The 17,111-nt window shown below is 41.6% G+C and overlaps 1 protein-coding gene across 1 annotated transcript in view; it reads left to right on the top strand.

Moving 5' to 3' along the window:
• Nucleotides 1-17,111, top strand: part of mast2 (microtubule associated serine/threonine kinase 2) — a 159,561-nt gene that overhangs the window by 100,641 nt on the left and 41,809 nt on the right. Inside the window, exon 5 of the mRNA XM_054602133.1 lies at nt 15,273-15,364. Within this exon, the coding sequence (XP_054458108.1) occupies nt 15,273-15,364 (92 nt within the window). The remainder of the gene's footprint in view (nt 1-15,272; nt 15,365-17,111) is intronic.

Below are 17,111 nucleotides of genomic sequence, written 5' to 3' on the forward strand. Positions count from 1 at the left end.
TGCTGAGATGCTCCGTTTTTGTTTCCGTTTTCCTCGGATGCACATAAATCAGATCAGATCATATTTTCATACTTAATATTTTCGCCCAAACAGCATATTTCATCATAACCCACCAGGTCGCACTACAGGATGTTCTCTTCTTAATGACTAAATAAGGAGTGAGTGCTCCGAACTATCGTTATCATGTCAACAGCTCACAGAGGACTTTACAGAGACACAGAAGATGCTTGTTTGCCTTTGGGTACTAATTAAATGTATCATCTTAAACTCAACTGAATAAATCAATTAGATTAATTATTCCTCTAATGGCTATCAGTCAGATCAAGAACATAGACTCAGAGACGGGGACAAGGAGGAACCTGGGGGGGATTACTGCTTCAATGTTTAATTTTAAAGTGGCAGCATATTCTTATGGCACGCACGCACACACACGCAAACAGGTCCAGGTTGGTGTGTAATGACATTCTCGTGTCCTGTGGCTGCCCCTGCGTCAGTAATCAGTCCACATTAACTGTGTGTGTGTGTGTGTGTGTGTGTGTGTGTGTGTGTGTGTGTGTGTGTGTGTGTGTGTGTGTGTGTGTGTGTGTGTGTGTGTGTGTGTGTGTGTGTGTGTGTGTGTGTGTGTGTGTGTAACACTACACTACACTAGTCAGAGCCGTTCCTGATCCAGTCCATTGTTTATGAATTAGCAATCTGGCTTGTGAGCTGCATTTAGCCCATTAGGGTCAGCGGTGTCCCGGGGCTTCTCAGAAACCGGAGCAGAGACAGAGAGAGGACAGCTGGTCTGATCATATCGGGACAGCGTCCCCCGAGTCAAAGTGTCACAGAGAGGAAGAGAAGTTTCCCTGTAGGGTTTAAGGGTTTGGTCATCAAAAGACAAATACCTGAACTGGAAGAGGATGAAAGAAGTAGAAGGAGGTGTTTCTCTGTAAGAAGCTTGTCACCTTTTGTTTAGTTTACTGCTGGCAGAGGACTCTGTTCAGGACAGTTTACGGTACAGACATCCAAGCTCAGAGTGTGATAGCATTAACTGGAAGCATAGTCATTTCAAACCTTTTTTTTTTAAGTTTGAAAAAACAAAAGTTTCCTGAATATAGCTTATTTTATGGTTAAAAAAAAAAGTTTCTAAAATTCATCGAAAAAATTGGTTAAATGTGAAAAAGTTCTTAAATAATTGATAAAATTCTGAAAAAAAACCTTTTTAAGTAGTTATTAAAATCAAACTAATCTTAAAAAGTCAGTTACTTTTAAATTGTAATTTTAAAGCCTATAATTAAACTTGACATACAATTTTTAGTTTGTTTTAAAAACATAATTTACATAACATAATTATTTATTAGAAAATAAACTTATAAACAAATCATGTAGCTGTTTATTCCAGCTTTATTAGTCCTGCTTTGTTCATGAATGAGAACTAGAATTCATGATTCATGATTATTTCTACCGTTGAAAATACTGCTTTCTTTAAACATTAAAAACTAACTACCGGTACTGAGTATGAAGCAGTAAAGACAACTCAGTCTTCCCTCCAGTCTTCATATCCCCCCCTCCCTCTCTCTCACCCTCCTCCCTCCCTCCCTCCCCTTCTCTGTCCCTCTCACTGCCGTTTGTTGAGGACTCAGTCAGTCCTCTCGTCTCACAGCGGACAGGCTGATCACAGCGATCAGACAAGCTGACACTTCCAGGAACTAATAGGGATTAACTGGGCAGACTGTACCCAGTGAAGGCACTCTGCTCCTGGGTTCATGCAGCTGAGAGCGTCCCTCTAAACCTTCTGTCTGGTGGATCGTTGGGCAGGAGCTGGGAAACTACCAGCAACTAGTCCGGACCAGTTTCGTCTTTATCATCTGACATGATGGAGCTACTTCTAACTTAGTTTTCTCTCTGACTTTTTTGGATTCTTATTTATACATGAAGAGGAAGGAAGTCCGTGCTATAAACGGAGTTTGCTCAGATAAATATGTGCGTGGTCTGGACGTCGCTCTACAGGCTGCGTGTGTTTGTGTGTGTTTCTGAAACAGCCTGTTAGTTTGTGACTCAGCAAGCCCGTGCTTGCTGGTGAAGGAACACTCTAGCCCAGATACCTCACATAGCTCTGTGTGTGTGTGTGTGTGTCTCTGTCTGGAGATAAGAGCAGGTGCTGACGTAACTCACACACTTGCACACTGTTGGTCATTCCTTTATGTTTAAAAGTCAGTAGTTTGGCTCATGGAGGACTAACTGCAGGACAGTTTTTGGTTCAGTGTGGAGCGTGAAGATGGACAGTGCAGTGTGTGTTTAACGGACTGATGAGCTCATGCAGTCCAGTGGATTATCAGAGATTACAGCTGAGCCTTTTGTCCCGGGACACAAGATGAAGAGGAGGAAGGAGAGAGCAGGAGCCCCACGCCTCCACCTTCAGTAAGAGTGTGTGTGTGTGTGTGTGTGTGTGTGTGTGTGTGTGTGTGTGTGTGTGTGTGTGTGTGTGTGTGTGTGTGTGTGTGTGTGTGTGTGTGTGTGTGTGTGTGTGTGTGTGTGTGTGTGTGGTGAGAGAGAGAGAATGCAGGTCAGATTCATATCAAAGCAACCAGTTATGTTTCTTTGTACCATCTTCTTTTCCTTTGTAGCGAATGTATGTTTACATCCTGTTCTGAAACTCTACACCCATGCTCTAACATGCTCACAAGGACAACCACAACATGCTGATGTTTAGTAGGTGTACAATTCACCATCTTAATTTAGCATGTAAGCATGCTAACATTTGTTAATTGGTATTAAAGCCAAAAAAAAAAGCCAAGGTTAAAATTTGTCATTTATTATTGGAGAAATTTTCATTTTGACCTGATTGTGATGTTAGAGGAAAACGACAAAGGATCACTAAAGTTTTCAGAATTCCATCTGTGGAGGAAATTAAATAAAACGAATAAACTAACAGAAATGCAGAAATTAATTAATTAATAAACCTGGTTCAAAGTAGCTGGCGCTCATTGATGTTAAAATCTTGTACAATATTAAGAAGGCAGATTTGCTGTTTCCTTCAATTACTTTTTGGAAATTGTCTCACAAATTGGGAAACATTTGGATGTAAACATAGCTTTCTTTCCATTCCTTTCTTTCTGATTTCTCAACTGTCAGTTTATATACCTTCTGTTATGAGCTGTGAATTTGAAATTACTGATGCATGACAAATATAACACCTTGACAAGATTGGTGTGGAAAAAGAGGGAGAGAGAGAAAATAAATGCCTGACCGGCCGACATTGTTTCTGTGGCTATTTGTCACTATCACTAGATCTCTGGGTGTGAACAGTTCGGCTTACATTCATAATAGAGAACATGCATAGTGTACATACATACAGAGTCGGTGCAACGGAAAACCATGTGGAGACGGAAACACGAGAAGCTCTCAGAGTGAGATACCAGCAGGGAGGGAAGTCCTTCATCAGCTCAACAGGCTCCAGTGACCAGGATGTCTCTGTGTCCAAACACATGCTGTAATGCCCTTTAACCAAATTAGAAACTACTCAAATTTAAGTAAATTGTATGGTTAAGTTTAAATGAACTATTTATCTAGACAAGGTGCATTGCGCAAGATATTTAGTAGTTTCAACTCCATTAAAAGTATATTCATGTCATTTTCAGGCAGTAAAACAATCCAGAACTCCTCTTTAGTTGGTCCAATAATTAAGGTGAAATCCAAACATAAATGTTGTTTTTGAAAGTGGATCTCTGAGTATTTACAAAATGCTGTCACTGAATTCAATCAGCTCTACTTTCTGTGAATTTAAAGGCAAACGTCTATGGAGCCAAATCCAGGCTCGGTCATGAACTTTTGAAAAATACAACAATGTAATTAAAGTGTGGTTGTTCAACGGCACAATATGGCATAGTTTATTGCTCTTATTCTGCGATTGGTACCAAATACAGTCTAAACTGACCTTGCTAAACGGACCTTTTTTCACCGGTGTCAATTTTTTTATTGCCAATAACGTGAATATGGTGTATAAAAAGTTATTGATCACAAGTCTCGCACTACCTACGTTTCCTGAAGGCAACAGGGTTGAGGAAGGTCATCAGCCTTCTGTGTTAAGCTGTCACTCATGATTACACGCACCTCTCAGTTGAAGACACGCCCCCCACGCCAGATCACGGCCAAAAGTCTGAATCTGAAAAAATACGATCTGAACATTTTTTTAACCGAATAATAAGATTTGAAACTCAAAAAAATATGATCTCAATCTGAAAATAGGAAATCTGCAACTAAAAACTATAAGACCTCAAATATCAAAAAATATATGAAATTGAAAAATGAAAATAAATATTTCATTCAAACCAATTCCAGAATTGAATCAAAATTATATTCAACTCCAAAAAGCTTTTCATTCACTTATTTTTATTTTGAATTGTTGTATTTTTCAAAGTTCAAGACCGAAACTTGTACTTTCAGTTTCAATTCTTTTTTTCAAAAGATCTGCACTTTTGGCTCCATAAACGTCACCAAAGTGTTTTGGTCAACTTGAAGATAAGAACCAACACGGACCCAACAAGAAAACCTCTATGCAGTCTGTACGATCAATGTAGTCCTGGTTCTGGATTCTGATCTCGTAAGTGAATCCTGTCCAAATGGTATTTATACGACCTCGTCTCTGAAAAAAAACCAAAAAAAAAAACTCTTCCCAAAACTCGACCTTTTTAAACCTTGTCAAGCTGCTCTCCACTGATGTCTGACAGCAGCCCTGTTTTTCTACTCGTGTGCCAGATGGCTGGACTGACCATTGGGATCTAGCATTTCATTATGAAATTGTCTTTAATTTCGTGCCCTCCATGTCCATGCTGAAACTGTGGCCGTGCACCACAGATGGCCCTACATTATGTAGGAGGAACACTGCACATACTAAAATGTGTGTAGCCCCTTGACTTCCCAGCAGGTGGTTTCACCCATTCTGTCCCAGCCGGCAGGGGGAGGGGGGGGACATGGAGACCGCCACCATAAGGTCCTGATGCCCCGGCAGATTTGTGCCAACTACCATCTGAACTCTGTAGAGCCAGGGGGGAAATCTATTTAGGCTGTTTAAATTTAGTAGACCTAAAAAGGTTTTCACATCAGTTTGGACAGTTTCTTCCTGAGACAGTAAATCAAGTCTTTGTGTCAGTATGAGTATGTACTGGCAAACATCTCGTGGACTCCTGACTGAGCTCTGTGAAGTTGATCCAGAATTTTCTGTCCAGCCGTTTCCAGCTGTGATAAGTTTGTGAGCGAGGCTTCCTGCCTGCTGCGAGGGGGCATCAACAGGCAGGCAGAGACGGTCCGGATCAGTGACTGGAGCCTGGTACTGCTGCTGCCTCAAACACTGAGCGCTGGAGCTGCAGGCTCTAACAGTATGACCTCAATGCTGACATCAACTGTGGAGCTAAGCTTTTACCAAAAACTCTAAATCATGCCAACAGACAGGCAGGAAAAGTCTAAAATCAGCAACGCCAAGTTCTAAACTTTGAATAGTGGCGATGCCAAATATGAGGATTTGCTGACCTGTCTCTATTTCTTACCATTCTAAAATGACTGACTTTGCAAGTGTATGTGATTAAAACAATTAAACGTATTTGGTCTGGTATGACCAGTTGCTTTTGTTGCCAACAAAAGCAACCGCAAACTCAACACAGATATTTTTTAGTAGTTGACATAATTGTTCTTTGACTTCATGTCTCTTTAGTAGTTGTATTTAGTTTTAGAGTTATTTCCACATACAGCTACTGCTGTTAAGAAACCACTGGCTCACTTTAAGACATTACTTTTGTCTCTGATGCTGATCTGCTGCATCTGACCACTGAAGTCCAAACTTTTAAAATTACATGTACAACTAAAAGTTATAATCCTAAAATCATGCACTATATAACATGCTGAGATGCAGCAGAACAAATAGAGAAGTAAAGTTAGAGAACAGATGTTAAAGAACAGATTGCTGTCTTTTCACAACACACACACACACACACACACACACACACACACACACACACACACACACACACACACACACACACACACACACACGGCCGAGCAGTCCTCATCACACATCCCTCCTTACCCCGCCTCACTTCCTCCTCTCTTCATCCTTTCTTCCACTCCTCCCCTCCCTCCTCTGTTGGCAGAATCTGGTCGCCGGCTCAGCTGCGTTGCCACGGCAACAGCAGCCTCCTCCAGCACCTGCTGTCCCCCACTTCCTTTCATCCCTCCGTCGCTCAGCCCCCCGTCGTCACCCTCTCCCCCTTGTCCTCATCCTCCTCTCCCTCCCTCTGTTCGTCTGACGGCCCTCTGTCAGCCCCTGTTCACCAGCGAGGAAACCCCTTCCTCTGGAGGTAAGAGACGTGCTGTGTCACCTCTTAACACACCTGTTTGTTAGTGAGCGTGTGCCTGTTGTCTTCTGTTTGCCTGCATTACCCGACATTCCCCACCTTCTGCTTTTTGAAAAGCCAACGATTGCGTTCAGCAGAAGAATGTGCAGCTGAAGGGAGACGCAGCACTAATGAGCTGATGTCATAGAAAACATCCAATTATTAGAGACTTTTTCTCGCTACTTTCAAGGAAATTCTGTTTGTTTTGCAACTAATAGTAGTTTTGGCCGTAACTGATTTTTAATCATGAAATGTTTCTCATTAATATAAAAATAGTTCACAGTACCGAGGAGCCCCAAGAGCTATATCAGATAATGAGGTCGCTTGCACATCCAACCCGTTTGGTTCCGTTAAAACCAACTCATTTGGGCTGGTGTGAAATCTGTCAATCATAACCTGGTGCGGAATCACTCATTGCCTCTCTCAATTGCCAGATATTAAATGTTTCTCATAAGTCAGGAGGTCAAACTCTTTGTTTTTATCATCAATAAACATGGCAACTTTCCAACTTGGTAGTCAGAACCCCATAATCGGTTGCAAGATAAATCTTTAGGGAGTCATGGGATAAAAAAAAAAAAGGAAAAAATAGAGCTAAAAAAAACAATATGTGGTCGTCCCCCTCTATCCCCATTGTTTTTGTTATTGTGAAAAAAAATCACTCTTCTGTATGATAGTTCCTGGGTCGCCAGAAAGTGAAACTTTTTTTGGGTCAAGGAACTATAACAATATGGGAAGGTGATATGTTGTATAATATACAAGACCTTATGCACCAGGAGATATTAAAGGGATGGATCCTGCTGTACACTATCAATAATATGGAAAAATATCTGATGGGAGAAACATGTTGAATGTGTCATGGCATAAATCATCATATCAGCCTTGTGTCAGAGGAAAGAACCTGCTTCCTTCAGTCTAAATGTGGGTGGAGTTCCAGAGTTCATAAAAAGGTTCCTGAGCTCCCTCTGTGAAAAAGGCCATTTTACTTAAATATAAGGGAAAAACCAGCCGGCTGTGTTCATAGGAAGGTCATTGGCAGGTAAATGTCACCGGTGCAATTCACTGTTGGAATCAAACATCTGTGAAGTGATAACCATTCTGTCCCCGCTCTGCTGTATACGGAGGTCAATCAGAGCCCCACTCAGAAACAGAGGGGTGAGAAGAAGAAAAAGAGCATTAGGGAGGAAGGGAGGGAGGAGGGAGATCTGCTGAGTGGAGAGAGAGAGAGAGAGAGGATCAGAGGAAAGAGAGAGAGAGAGAGAGGGTAGACATAGCTGCAGCTCTCACGCACACTCGTTCTCGGTGGTGTGAGAGGCGGAAGCCGGCGTCTGTTTGCCCACCGTGTCCTCCGCTCTGAGTGTCAGAGCGATGGTCACACGTCTGCGTTAGCATGTCTGACTCCTTCTGGACGGTGCTCTCCAATTTCTCACTGCCCGAGAGAAGCATGCTGCGGCGGTCCAAGAGGTATACACGCTTATCATCACTCCATCCTTTTCCTTTTTATAACTTCTGATGTTTTTCATCCATCTCTGGTTAGCCTGCGTCTTTTTTTTCTCACCCTCTGCTACTGGTTTTATTTTTTGCTTCTTGATTAGTTTTTTTTCTTTACCTCAATTTCTCTTTTTCATTTTCCGCCGCTCCATCCTCTCCTCCTCTTCCTCGTCCTCCTCCTCTTTGCAGGTGTTAGATGCTCAGCAGGAGTTTTTCCAACATGAAGGTCGGCTAACTGGATTTGTCTTTTGATGGATAAACAGGACGCTCAGTCTGACTCAGTGTGTGTGTTTGAATGGGAATCACATGTAACACTGCTGGTATGTGTCCCAGAACTGCAGTGTGTGTGTGTGTGTGTGTGTGCGTGTGCGTGTTCTCTTTTATTACATTTTCTCTATCTGCGTATAGTTTACTTGTCTGTGATGCAAGTCCAGGTTGGAATGTTATTTGACGTTTGTGCATGTCGTAATTTCTTCTTGGTCTTTTTTTCTGTCATTCCCTCAGCTGACCTCTCCTCTTCCGCTCCTCTTCATCTCCTCTTCATCTCCTCTTCCTCTCCTCAGTCAGTCAAAGCCAGAGGTGGCTTCTCCAGCACCAAAGAGAAGCAGAGACAGAGCTGTATACTTATCACTTTGAAGCAGCAATTTTCTTCCTCCTCCCTGTAATAACAGGGGTACACACACACACACAAACACTGACAGATTTCTTCTTCTCTGCTCTTTGTCACCGCCTCCCGTTGTGTGTATTTGTCTCGGCAGTGTTTTTAAAAGAGAAAGGGGTTGTGAAGTGACTCCTGCATAGCAACAGTTTTTGGATTGGAGTGAATGGAGCTATCAGCGCGTGATGAGCTATAATCAGGACAGAATGGATCCAGTACTTGACAGAAAACGGGCGACCTGAGGGGTTGGGAGGGATTGGCATCCTCTTTTTTAACACCAGTAATCATATTAAGTTGAACAATTCTAGTTATTCTTGACCTTCCATTTCTCTAGCTATTTTATGACCTTGTTTTAACAGATGTCAAACATACAGGTTTCTTCCACGGATCTATTTCTGGCTTCTCCACCTGTCAAGGTCATTGTCATAGTATTTCAAATGCAAGAAATATGCATTTTCTCATCTTTACGCCATTGATTTTTACATAACTTACTGTTAAAGACAAGGTCAATATGGCTGCAGCTCAAACTGTTAGAAGTGTGCTTCTCGTGTCATTTTTTCAAATTTCAAGCTTGTCAACATGATATGCTTTCCGACATGGCTATCTTCTCTCTGTCCTCGTGCGTGTCGTATACATTTTTAGCATTTGCAAAGATTCACATGCAAACCAATTCACATCTACACAGATTCATGTTTTAATCCATAACTACAGGCCGACGCACAGAGCTCTCAAATCCTAACAAGTGGTTAGTTTGACTTCCTGTTGGAGGGCATTTAGAACACTGGATCAATATACCCAAAATCTTTACAAGAAAAAAAGCCAAACGTGTGCTTGTATGCCCCTGTGCAGATGAAGCATGTTCCAGCCCTGAAAAAGTCCAATGGCTGATATATTTGTCTTTCCATCACAGTGATATGTTACAATCAAATTGAGACTTTATATGTTGGCTTTGCCCCTTCAGCAAACATGCACCTCTTAAAAACTGCATCCAACATCTGATTATATGGACATGTTTGACTGGTCCGCCAAGGCTGCTTTGAGTGTCAGGAGCTTTTTGGATCAGATTGATGTTTATGCTGGTGTGTTAGTAAAAAGAGCACAGTGCATGTTAAATAAAGGCGCGGCGTTTCCTTTTACCGTAAAACTGGGCAGATTTTTTCGAGGGCAAAGTACCATTATCAAAAAGATACGTTTCTTATACCATACCATACTTGAGAAGTAGGAATTCTTTTTTGTCCTGCCAACGGTATTGAGCGTTAAATGTCACCGGAACACAAGAAAATAATTTAGCATAAATAAAGCAGTTAAATAGGTCAAGTATTCAATTTCAATCAGAAAGATTAAGACGGCAAATATAACCAGATGATTGTACAGCTTTCAGAGCTTGATATTATTGATACACAGTGCTACAGACACATTTCGATTTGTACCAAAAAAGTGTTGAGGTTCAAATCCTGACAGTTGTCCTGTTAGCAAGAAGTCGTCATTGACTTAATTAGAAATCAATGTGAATTTGCAAAAAGAAAATTGAGCAATAGTTGCCTCTCTCTTATCGTTTTCCTTAAGGGTGTTAACCCTGTAACAACTGACACTAACTTACAGCAATGCAGTAGGCAAGTGACTATATAAAGACGAAACACACACACACACACACACACACATCGTCACACACTCCAGTGTGGGCCGTCACATTGATTTCCTGTGGTGGCCGTAACCCTCACACCAACATTATTGAGTGGACTGTGGGAAATGAGTTTGGCTGTAGATCTTATCCATATACACTCGCCTGCTGTCTGCTGGTGTGTGTGTTTGTGTGTTCTGTGTGTCAGGTGGTTTAGTTTAACACCCACACAGCTGTTTGCTCATCTCTAGTTTCCACTATCTCTCGGTCTGCCTCTATGACTCTGTATCTTATGAGTTTTACAATACCAAAGTTATTACATTCTGAGGTTATATGCAGTCGATCATATCGCAGGTAACACAGCAGTAAACACACATGTGCAAACACTTAAACATACCTGTTTATGAGTATTAAAAAAAAATGGTGATTGTTGTTATTGGCTATGGTGACAACAAACATCAGTGGGGCCGTTGTTTTTCATCTCCGGAATCAAACTCCACTGCCGCTGGCCACCTGCCTGCTGTTCAGCTCACTTTCAGTAACCAGAGTAGCATCAAAGCATGGTGGAATGAGCAAGCTAGCTTGCTGCGCTTTAATGCTACACTGGTTACAGAAAATGAGACGACCAAAGATGTAACTCATCCGGCAATAGCGATGAGAGTGTTTGAATGAAACATTATTTTGTTAAATTTTACTCATTTACTCTCTCTGGTTCTCTAGCCTTCATAACTTTACTCCTCCATTGATTGTTTTAGTCGTTACTGCAAAACCTTACCTTAGTGAGTTGCCGCAACGGTTGCAATGGCAACGGTACTCACAAAAAAATGGCCGCCGAGCTGACCATCCTGTTACTTCGATTTCAATGGGAATTTCCATTCTACTCCTATTCTATTTCTAAAGAAACCATTAAAACTCACTGATGATGACACTGCTCCCTGATAACACGTTGCATCTTCACCGTGATGACGAGACCTCAGAAAGCTGCACGCTGTCACTTTACCGACTGTTCAACAAGAAATATTTCAGAACGAAACTTCCTCTAAAGCCTCAAATTGACATTTTTTAAGTTTCTGTTCATGCTCGGATTAAATAAGTGAGATACAGCATGTTAATCAGTGAGCTTTAGAGGTTTTAGCGGGTGGGTCTTGAAGCCAGGCATGAGTTTGATATCGATCTTCTCATCTCATCTTGGAGAGAAAGCAAGTAAGCGCGTTTCCCATGATGTTGAACTATTCCTTCAGATGGTTGACAGCTTAGAGGGAGTGCTTTGTGCCCCTTCAGCTACTACAGTAGGGGAAACATAAGGACTTCTTGAAATCTCATCCCTGTTTGGGTAAAATACCGTGACCAATCTTCAGTCATAAAACGCTGCTTCGCCCAGAGAAAGTCATTTAAACTGAACAGCAGCACTCAGTTGCTGTGCTACCTGACAGGCTGCTGCTTTGATGGTGACGAGAGGCACTCAAAAGCCCACTTACACACACATATACGCACACACACACACACACAGACACTTGCATAAAAATGTTGCCTTCAGTCAGTTCTGCATAATGGAAACATGTTTCGCAGCAGGGATCCAAAATGCCTGCAGGAGAATAAAGAATTAGAGCAGCACAGTTTCTTAGAGAGGGAAACTGTGCTGCAGCAGCTACAATTGTGTATAAAAATCTGAAATACGTTTGTGCAAGTCAACCTATAGCTGGTCAGTGGAGTCGTCTAACACAGAAAGTCATGAAGGTGTCGAAATCAGTTGTGTTTTTAGTGAACTCAAACCTCAGACCCACTTTTTCATCCCTCCCTGTCTCCTGCTTGGCTTTATAACACTCACTCCATATTTGACAGGCGTCTTTGATGCCTCGGCCTGGCTCAGATGTAAATCCATACTCAGGAGGCAGCTTCTGAGCTTTGTTCATCTGCCGGTAAACAGCAGCAGAGTGAGCGGCAGTCGCTGTAAATTAACCCACAGTAACTGAGCGGTGCTTTAGTCTCAGTGTGTCGTCTGTATGTTCCTCCTCCGTCCAAGGTTGTTTTCTTTTGTGGCTTCCTTCTTCCTGACTTCCTCTCTTATCGGTCCCTTATCGTCCTCCATCTGTAAAGTATGTTCTGTTGCTCTGCTTTCGGTGTAGCTGATATCTATTAATCCAACCTGACCTTTTCTCTAATGTCACTGTCGGCTCAAAAATCCCAAATGTCTAACAAGATAACAACTGATGGCCAGATATCATCTTTTTTTTTTCCGCAGGACCCATAGTTTCCTAATAAGTTTTAGTTGTATATTCAAACAACTGTTAAATTTTGTACCTGTAAAAGGGAAATAGAGGCAATATTCTAGTTCTTTAATTCCAATTAATTTCTCTAGTAAGCTAGAGACTCTGTAAGTCATTGCACAGCAGGTCAGCTCCAGAGAGTGCAAAGATATTAAAATGTGTCTGCAGGTGAGCATAAAGTTCAACATATATGGAGATTAAAATGCCCCATTAATTGAAATATTTACTTTAGTATAAATTGATCTCTGTCAGTTTTGTTTTTCACATTTCCACAGTTCCTTCAAAGGAAATGTCTTTGAAAATCGACATATGCTGGTTAACTAAACACAAGTACCAGAGCTTTAAGAGTTCAGACAAAGTGCAGAGTGCTATCACACTTTCCAGAGAATTGAGAAAAAGAGGTAAAATGAGTTCCACTGAACACGCATCACTGAATATCCAACATGGCAGCTCATCCTTCATACAGGTGTGTGTGTAGACCACATGCTACGCTCACATTGCTGTAGTAATGATTTGTCACGTGGGTTTGTGAGTTAAACATAAGTGAGCCATGGACAACATAAAGCCTAAAAGTCAAACTGGTCCCCACAAATAGGCATATAAGAGCACACCAACAGCAAAGATGGATGAAGAGCTCCAAATTCAGAGACATCACGCTGATCGTTGGTCTGTAGCTAAGATTTCAGTCTTAATCGCTTCATGTGTCTGGTTATCATCCCGGCTGGTTCGGCCTGTCAGAAACACTGCACAACACAACTACATAATTACAGCCAGCAGATGTGATGGGCCAATTAACAGCAAACACACATGCTGTTAGTGTGCCGACACCTGCCGGCGATGCAAGAGCCTGTAAGAAGTGTGTGTCTATTCCTTCACTCTAGAAAAATACATACAGTACAATCGGAGGGAAGGAGTTCAACCCATTGAGTTAGTTTAGAAAATAGGTTTAAAATCTTAATTTCAACACTGGATTCAGTTCATCTAGGTTAGCAAATAGATGAAGAAACTAAACCAAAAATACTTCAGAGCTACCTTTGATTGTCCGGCAAAAGTTACGCCAGTCCTCTCCCATCTTCTTAGCTAAACAGAGAGGACCTGTCCTCTTGAAGCTTGGCAACCAATCACAACGATAACCTAGCAAAAAAGGATATATACTTTGATATGTGGAGTCTTTCAGCAGCCAGTCTTATAGAATAAGCGTTATAACCTGAGACTGTCAACAGCATAGAGACTTCTGTAAGTTTGGTAAAATTACATCATTATATGTGATGAACACCACAGGACCCAGAGTAGAGCCTTGGGGAACACCTTTCAGATCCAGTGAATAGGTCAGTATTTGGTTGGAAGGTGTGACGGTTTACATTGACAATAACAAGAGCATCTGTTAACTTTCATCCTCCTCTGCCAATGTGGACTTGTGTTACTTTAAAAAGACATCATTTCAGTAAACCCTGAGGCCTCATCACTGCCTCCTCTTCCATCTGTCGTTTCCTCTGAGCGCTATGAGCCTCACCTCCAGTCATTACGGACACACTCGGCCCTGAACTACAGAGCAAACAACAAAGAGGGAGAGATCCTGTGAGCTCGATCTGTGGTTGTGTTGAGCTATTAAGTGTGAAGGCTGCCTCCTCATTTCCTCCTCTCCCCTTCTGTCTGGGGACGCTTGTTGCAACTTAAAAGCAGATTCTTCTTTCCTCCGCAAGCATTTTTCATACAGCAGCTCGTGCACACACACACATTTACACTTCCACAACAAAGACACAGTCATCTCAGCTCAGAGGGGAGCTGAAGTCTACCCATTACACTGCGTGATCAACCTCGTAATGACTGTTCAGCCATTCTAATAAAACACTGCAGTGGAACAGAGGTGGAGCGATGGTTTCATGAAGCTTATATTGCTGACAAAAACAAAACACCATTTCTAGTCTAAACTAATATAATACTTCATTTTCTCTCTTGATCAAGCTTCAAGAAACAACTAAATAGGTATGGGGGCATCAAAAAATGAAAGCATAAAAACCTATGCATACGTTTTACAAAGTATTAAATGATTGTTGCCATGGCATTGTCTATATACATCTGTGTCCTGCAGTAGAGAGCTAACAGTATTGTCTGTGAATATTGTTAAAATGATTAGGGAATACTGTTCTAGTAGCAACTGTTGGATGAACAGTTTTAATAGTATTCCTCTGTTTATAGTCAACAGCATATACACCATATTTGTCTTTGTACTAGAACATTTATATTTTAAGAAATGTGGACAAAACAAAAGACTTTGACGTGCTCAAGTCATCTGAAATATGCAGTAAGCAACCGTTTGCCGTGTGTTGCATTAATGCAGCTGTGATTGCGACTATCGGATGTCTTTGTGTGTCCTTGCTGTCCTCTGAAGGACATACAGACGGACTCAGTGAAACTGTCTGTGAGCTCACGAGCAGTGCATGTATGAAAGCTGAACATGCGCTGTCTGATGCGTGCAATCAGATGTGAGTCTGACGGCCTGAGTGGACCCCCTGCTGTCTTTGACGCAGAGCTGCGGGAGGGTTTTCTGGCATTTTTTGGGAAACGGTTCAAATGCATGACTTTAACATTCAGGGGTGTGTGTGAGGTGGACGTGTGTTTTCCGAAGGTGAGCCTGACAAAGTGACCGTGGCTGTTTGCTCTCCAGCTCAGTGTGGAGAAACGTCAAAAGAAGGCTTAGTAGCATTCAGAGCTGCAGAAAGCTTTGTGTGTGGTTCATTGCAAACAAAAGCTCCCGGAAATTCTAACTGTTACTTTGTCTTGCAGATAACACAGTTGCCTTTATTGATTCAAAATCTGAAATCTGTTGAACTCACTGAACTGAGTTTGTGTGTTTTTTTTGTCCTCAGCTGTCGGACGAGCAACCGGAAGAGCCTGATTGTGACATCCAGCACCTCCCCCACCCTGCCACGACCACACTCACCTCTGCATGGACACACAGGTAACACACACACACACACACACACACACACACACACACACACACACACACACACACACACACACACACACACACACACACACACACACACACACACATAAATACTTGCTTTGACACCTGACACAATAAGATTTATTTTCTAAATGTGTTAATATTATCTTGGTACTAGCAACATCCATATCAGCAGTTTGAAAATGTATGAAATGCCACAGTTTTTTCAACTTTGACTGGGGTTTAAAAATTAAAGTTTAGTAGCCTTAACAAATTGACCTAACAGATGCAACAGCACCAGACTAAACTGTTGATTCCAGCTCTTGGGACCATGAATACCCACAATGTTTATAGCAATCTGCCCAGCTGACAAGAGTAAAATAACTATTATTTGTTAGATATTGTAGTATCACCTGTTTCTGCAGCATTTGTTCCTCCTCTGCAGAACTATGTGTGTAATAACAGCAGGTGAGCTGCTTGACAAGGAGTCGTGTTGTTTACCATCACACACCAACAAGGCACAATTAACAGCTCAGAGAGCTGTCTGAGCACAGCACAGCCAGATATTTGATTGCATGGACTGATGCACAGGCCCACATGCTGTATGTGGGCTGCTGCCTGCCTTTTACATCAAATTGGTTAGGTATTTTTTGAATGTCCTGTATTAGACAATGCTACACGAGATGATGAACCAGCTCTGCCCTTCTTTATTCAGTTGTCAACATTACGCAGCGTTCTCTTGTGCATGCAGAGCATCATAAAGCTCTCAACATGTGCTCTTCTTGAATTGATTGATAGGGTGTGTGAGTATGAGCAGAACATATAAATTCTTCTCGGGACAAATTGATACTTACATTGCCATTTGAGCCGGATTGAAATATTGACATAGGCTGGCATATTTTTAGGGTATCACAGATATATCTGAGAGCTCTGACAGGTTTATTTTTCAACTGTAAAATGTCTACCTCGGTACATATCACAGTCACAATTCTTTAAAGACTTAATATAATAGATTTTTATCAAAACTGCTGGATTATTTTAACAAATCCATTTCTGCATCAGATCTAAACATGCAGTATTTGTTGCAAGCTGTTTCACTGTTGGCAAACTGACTGGAAAGTTATGGTCACTTATTGTGCAACAAGTTCAAAACTTGATCTCTTTTACAGCCTTTCAAATATGAGGAATGCTTCTTTTTTTTCTTTTTTACATGATTGTTATCTCAATATCTGAGTTTTTAACTGTTAATCTTGCAAAACAAGCTGTATAAAGGCGTGACCTTGAGCTCTATAAAATTTTAATTTGTATTTTTTACAGTTTACAGATTTTTAGACCAAAGAAAATCAACAGATTGATTTTTTTGTGTGTGTGTGTGTGTGTGTGTGTGTGTGTGTGTGTGTGTGTGTGTGTGTGTGTGTGTGTGTGTGTGTGTGTGTGTGTGTGTGTGTGTGTGTGTGTGTGTGTGTGTGTGTGTGTGTGTGTGTGTGTGACAGTTGAAATGAACGCTGACAGGATTTTTGTCGAACACGCTTGACAGCCTTTAAGACAAAACTCCAAATCCACCATCGGCACGTCCCTCCACCCTCCTCCACCCTTCAAATGTAAAGAGGGATGGAGAGAGAGAGAGATAAATGGAAAAGAGATGAACAACAATGATATTGATTGATGGGGACTGAGGGGGAGCGAGCAAGACAGTCGAAATGTAGATTTGATGGACTGAATGAAAATGGATTGGTGACAGGGACTGAAGGGGAGG

The sequence above is a fragment of the Anoplopoma fimbria genome, chromosome 8 (genome assembly GCF_027596085.1).
Source record: "Anoplopoma fimbria isolate UVic2021 breed Golden Eagle Sablefish chromosome 8, Afim_UVic_2022, whole genome shotgun sequence".
NCBI classification, from domain to species: domain Eukaryota; kingdom Metazoa; phylum Chordata; class Actinopteri; order Perciformes; family Anoplopomatidae; genus Anoplopoma; species Anoplopoma fimbria.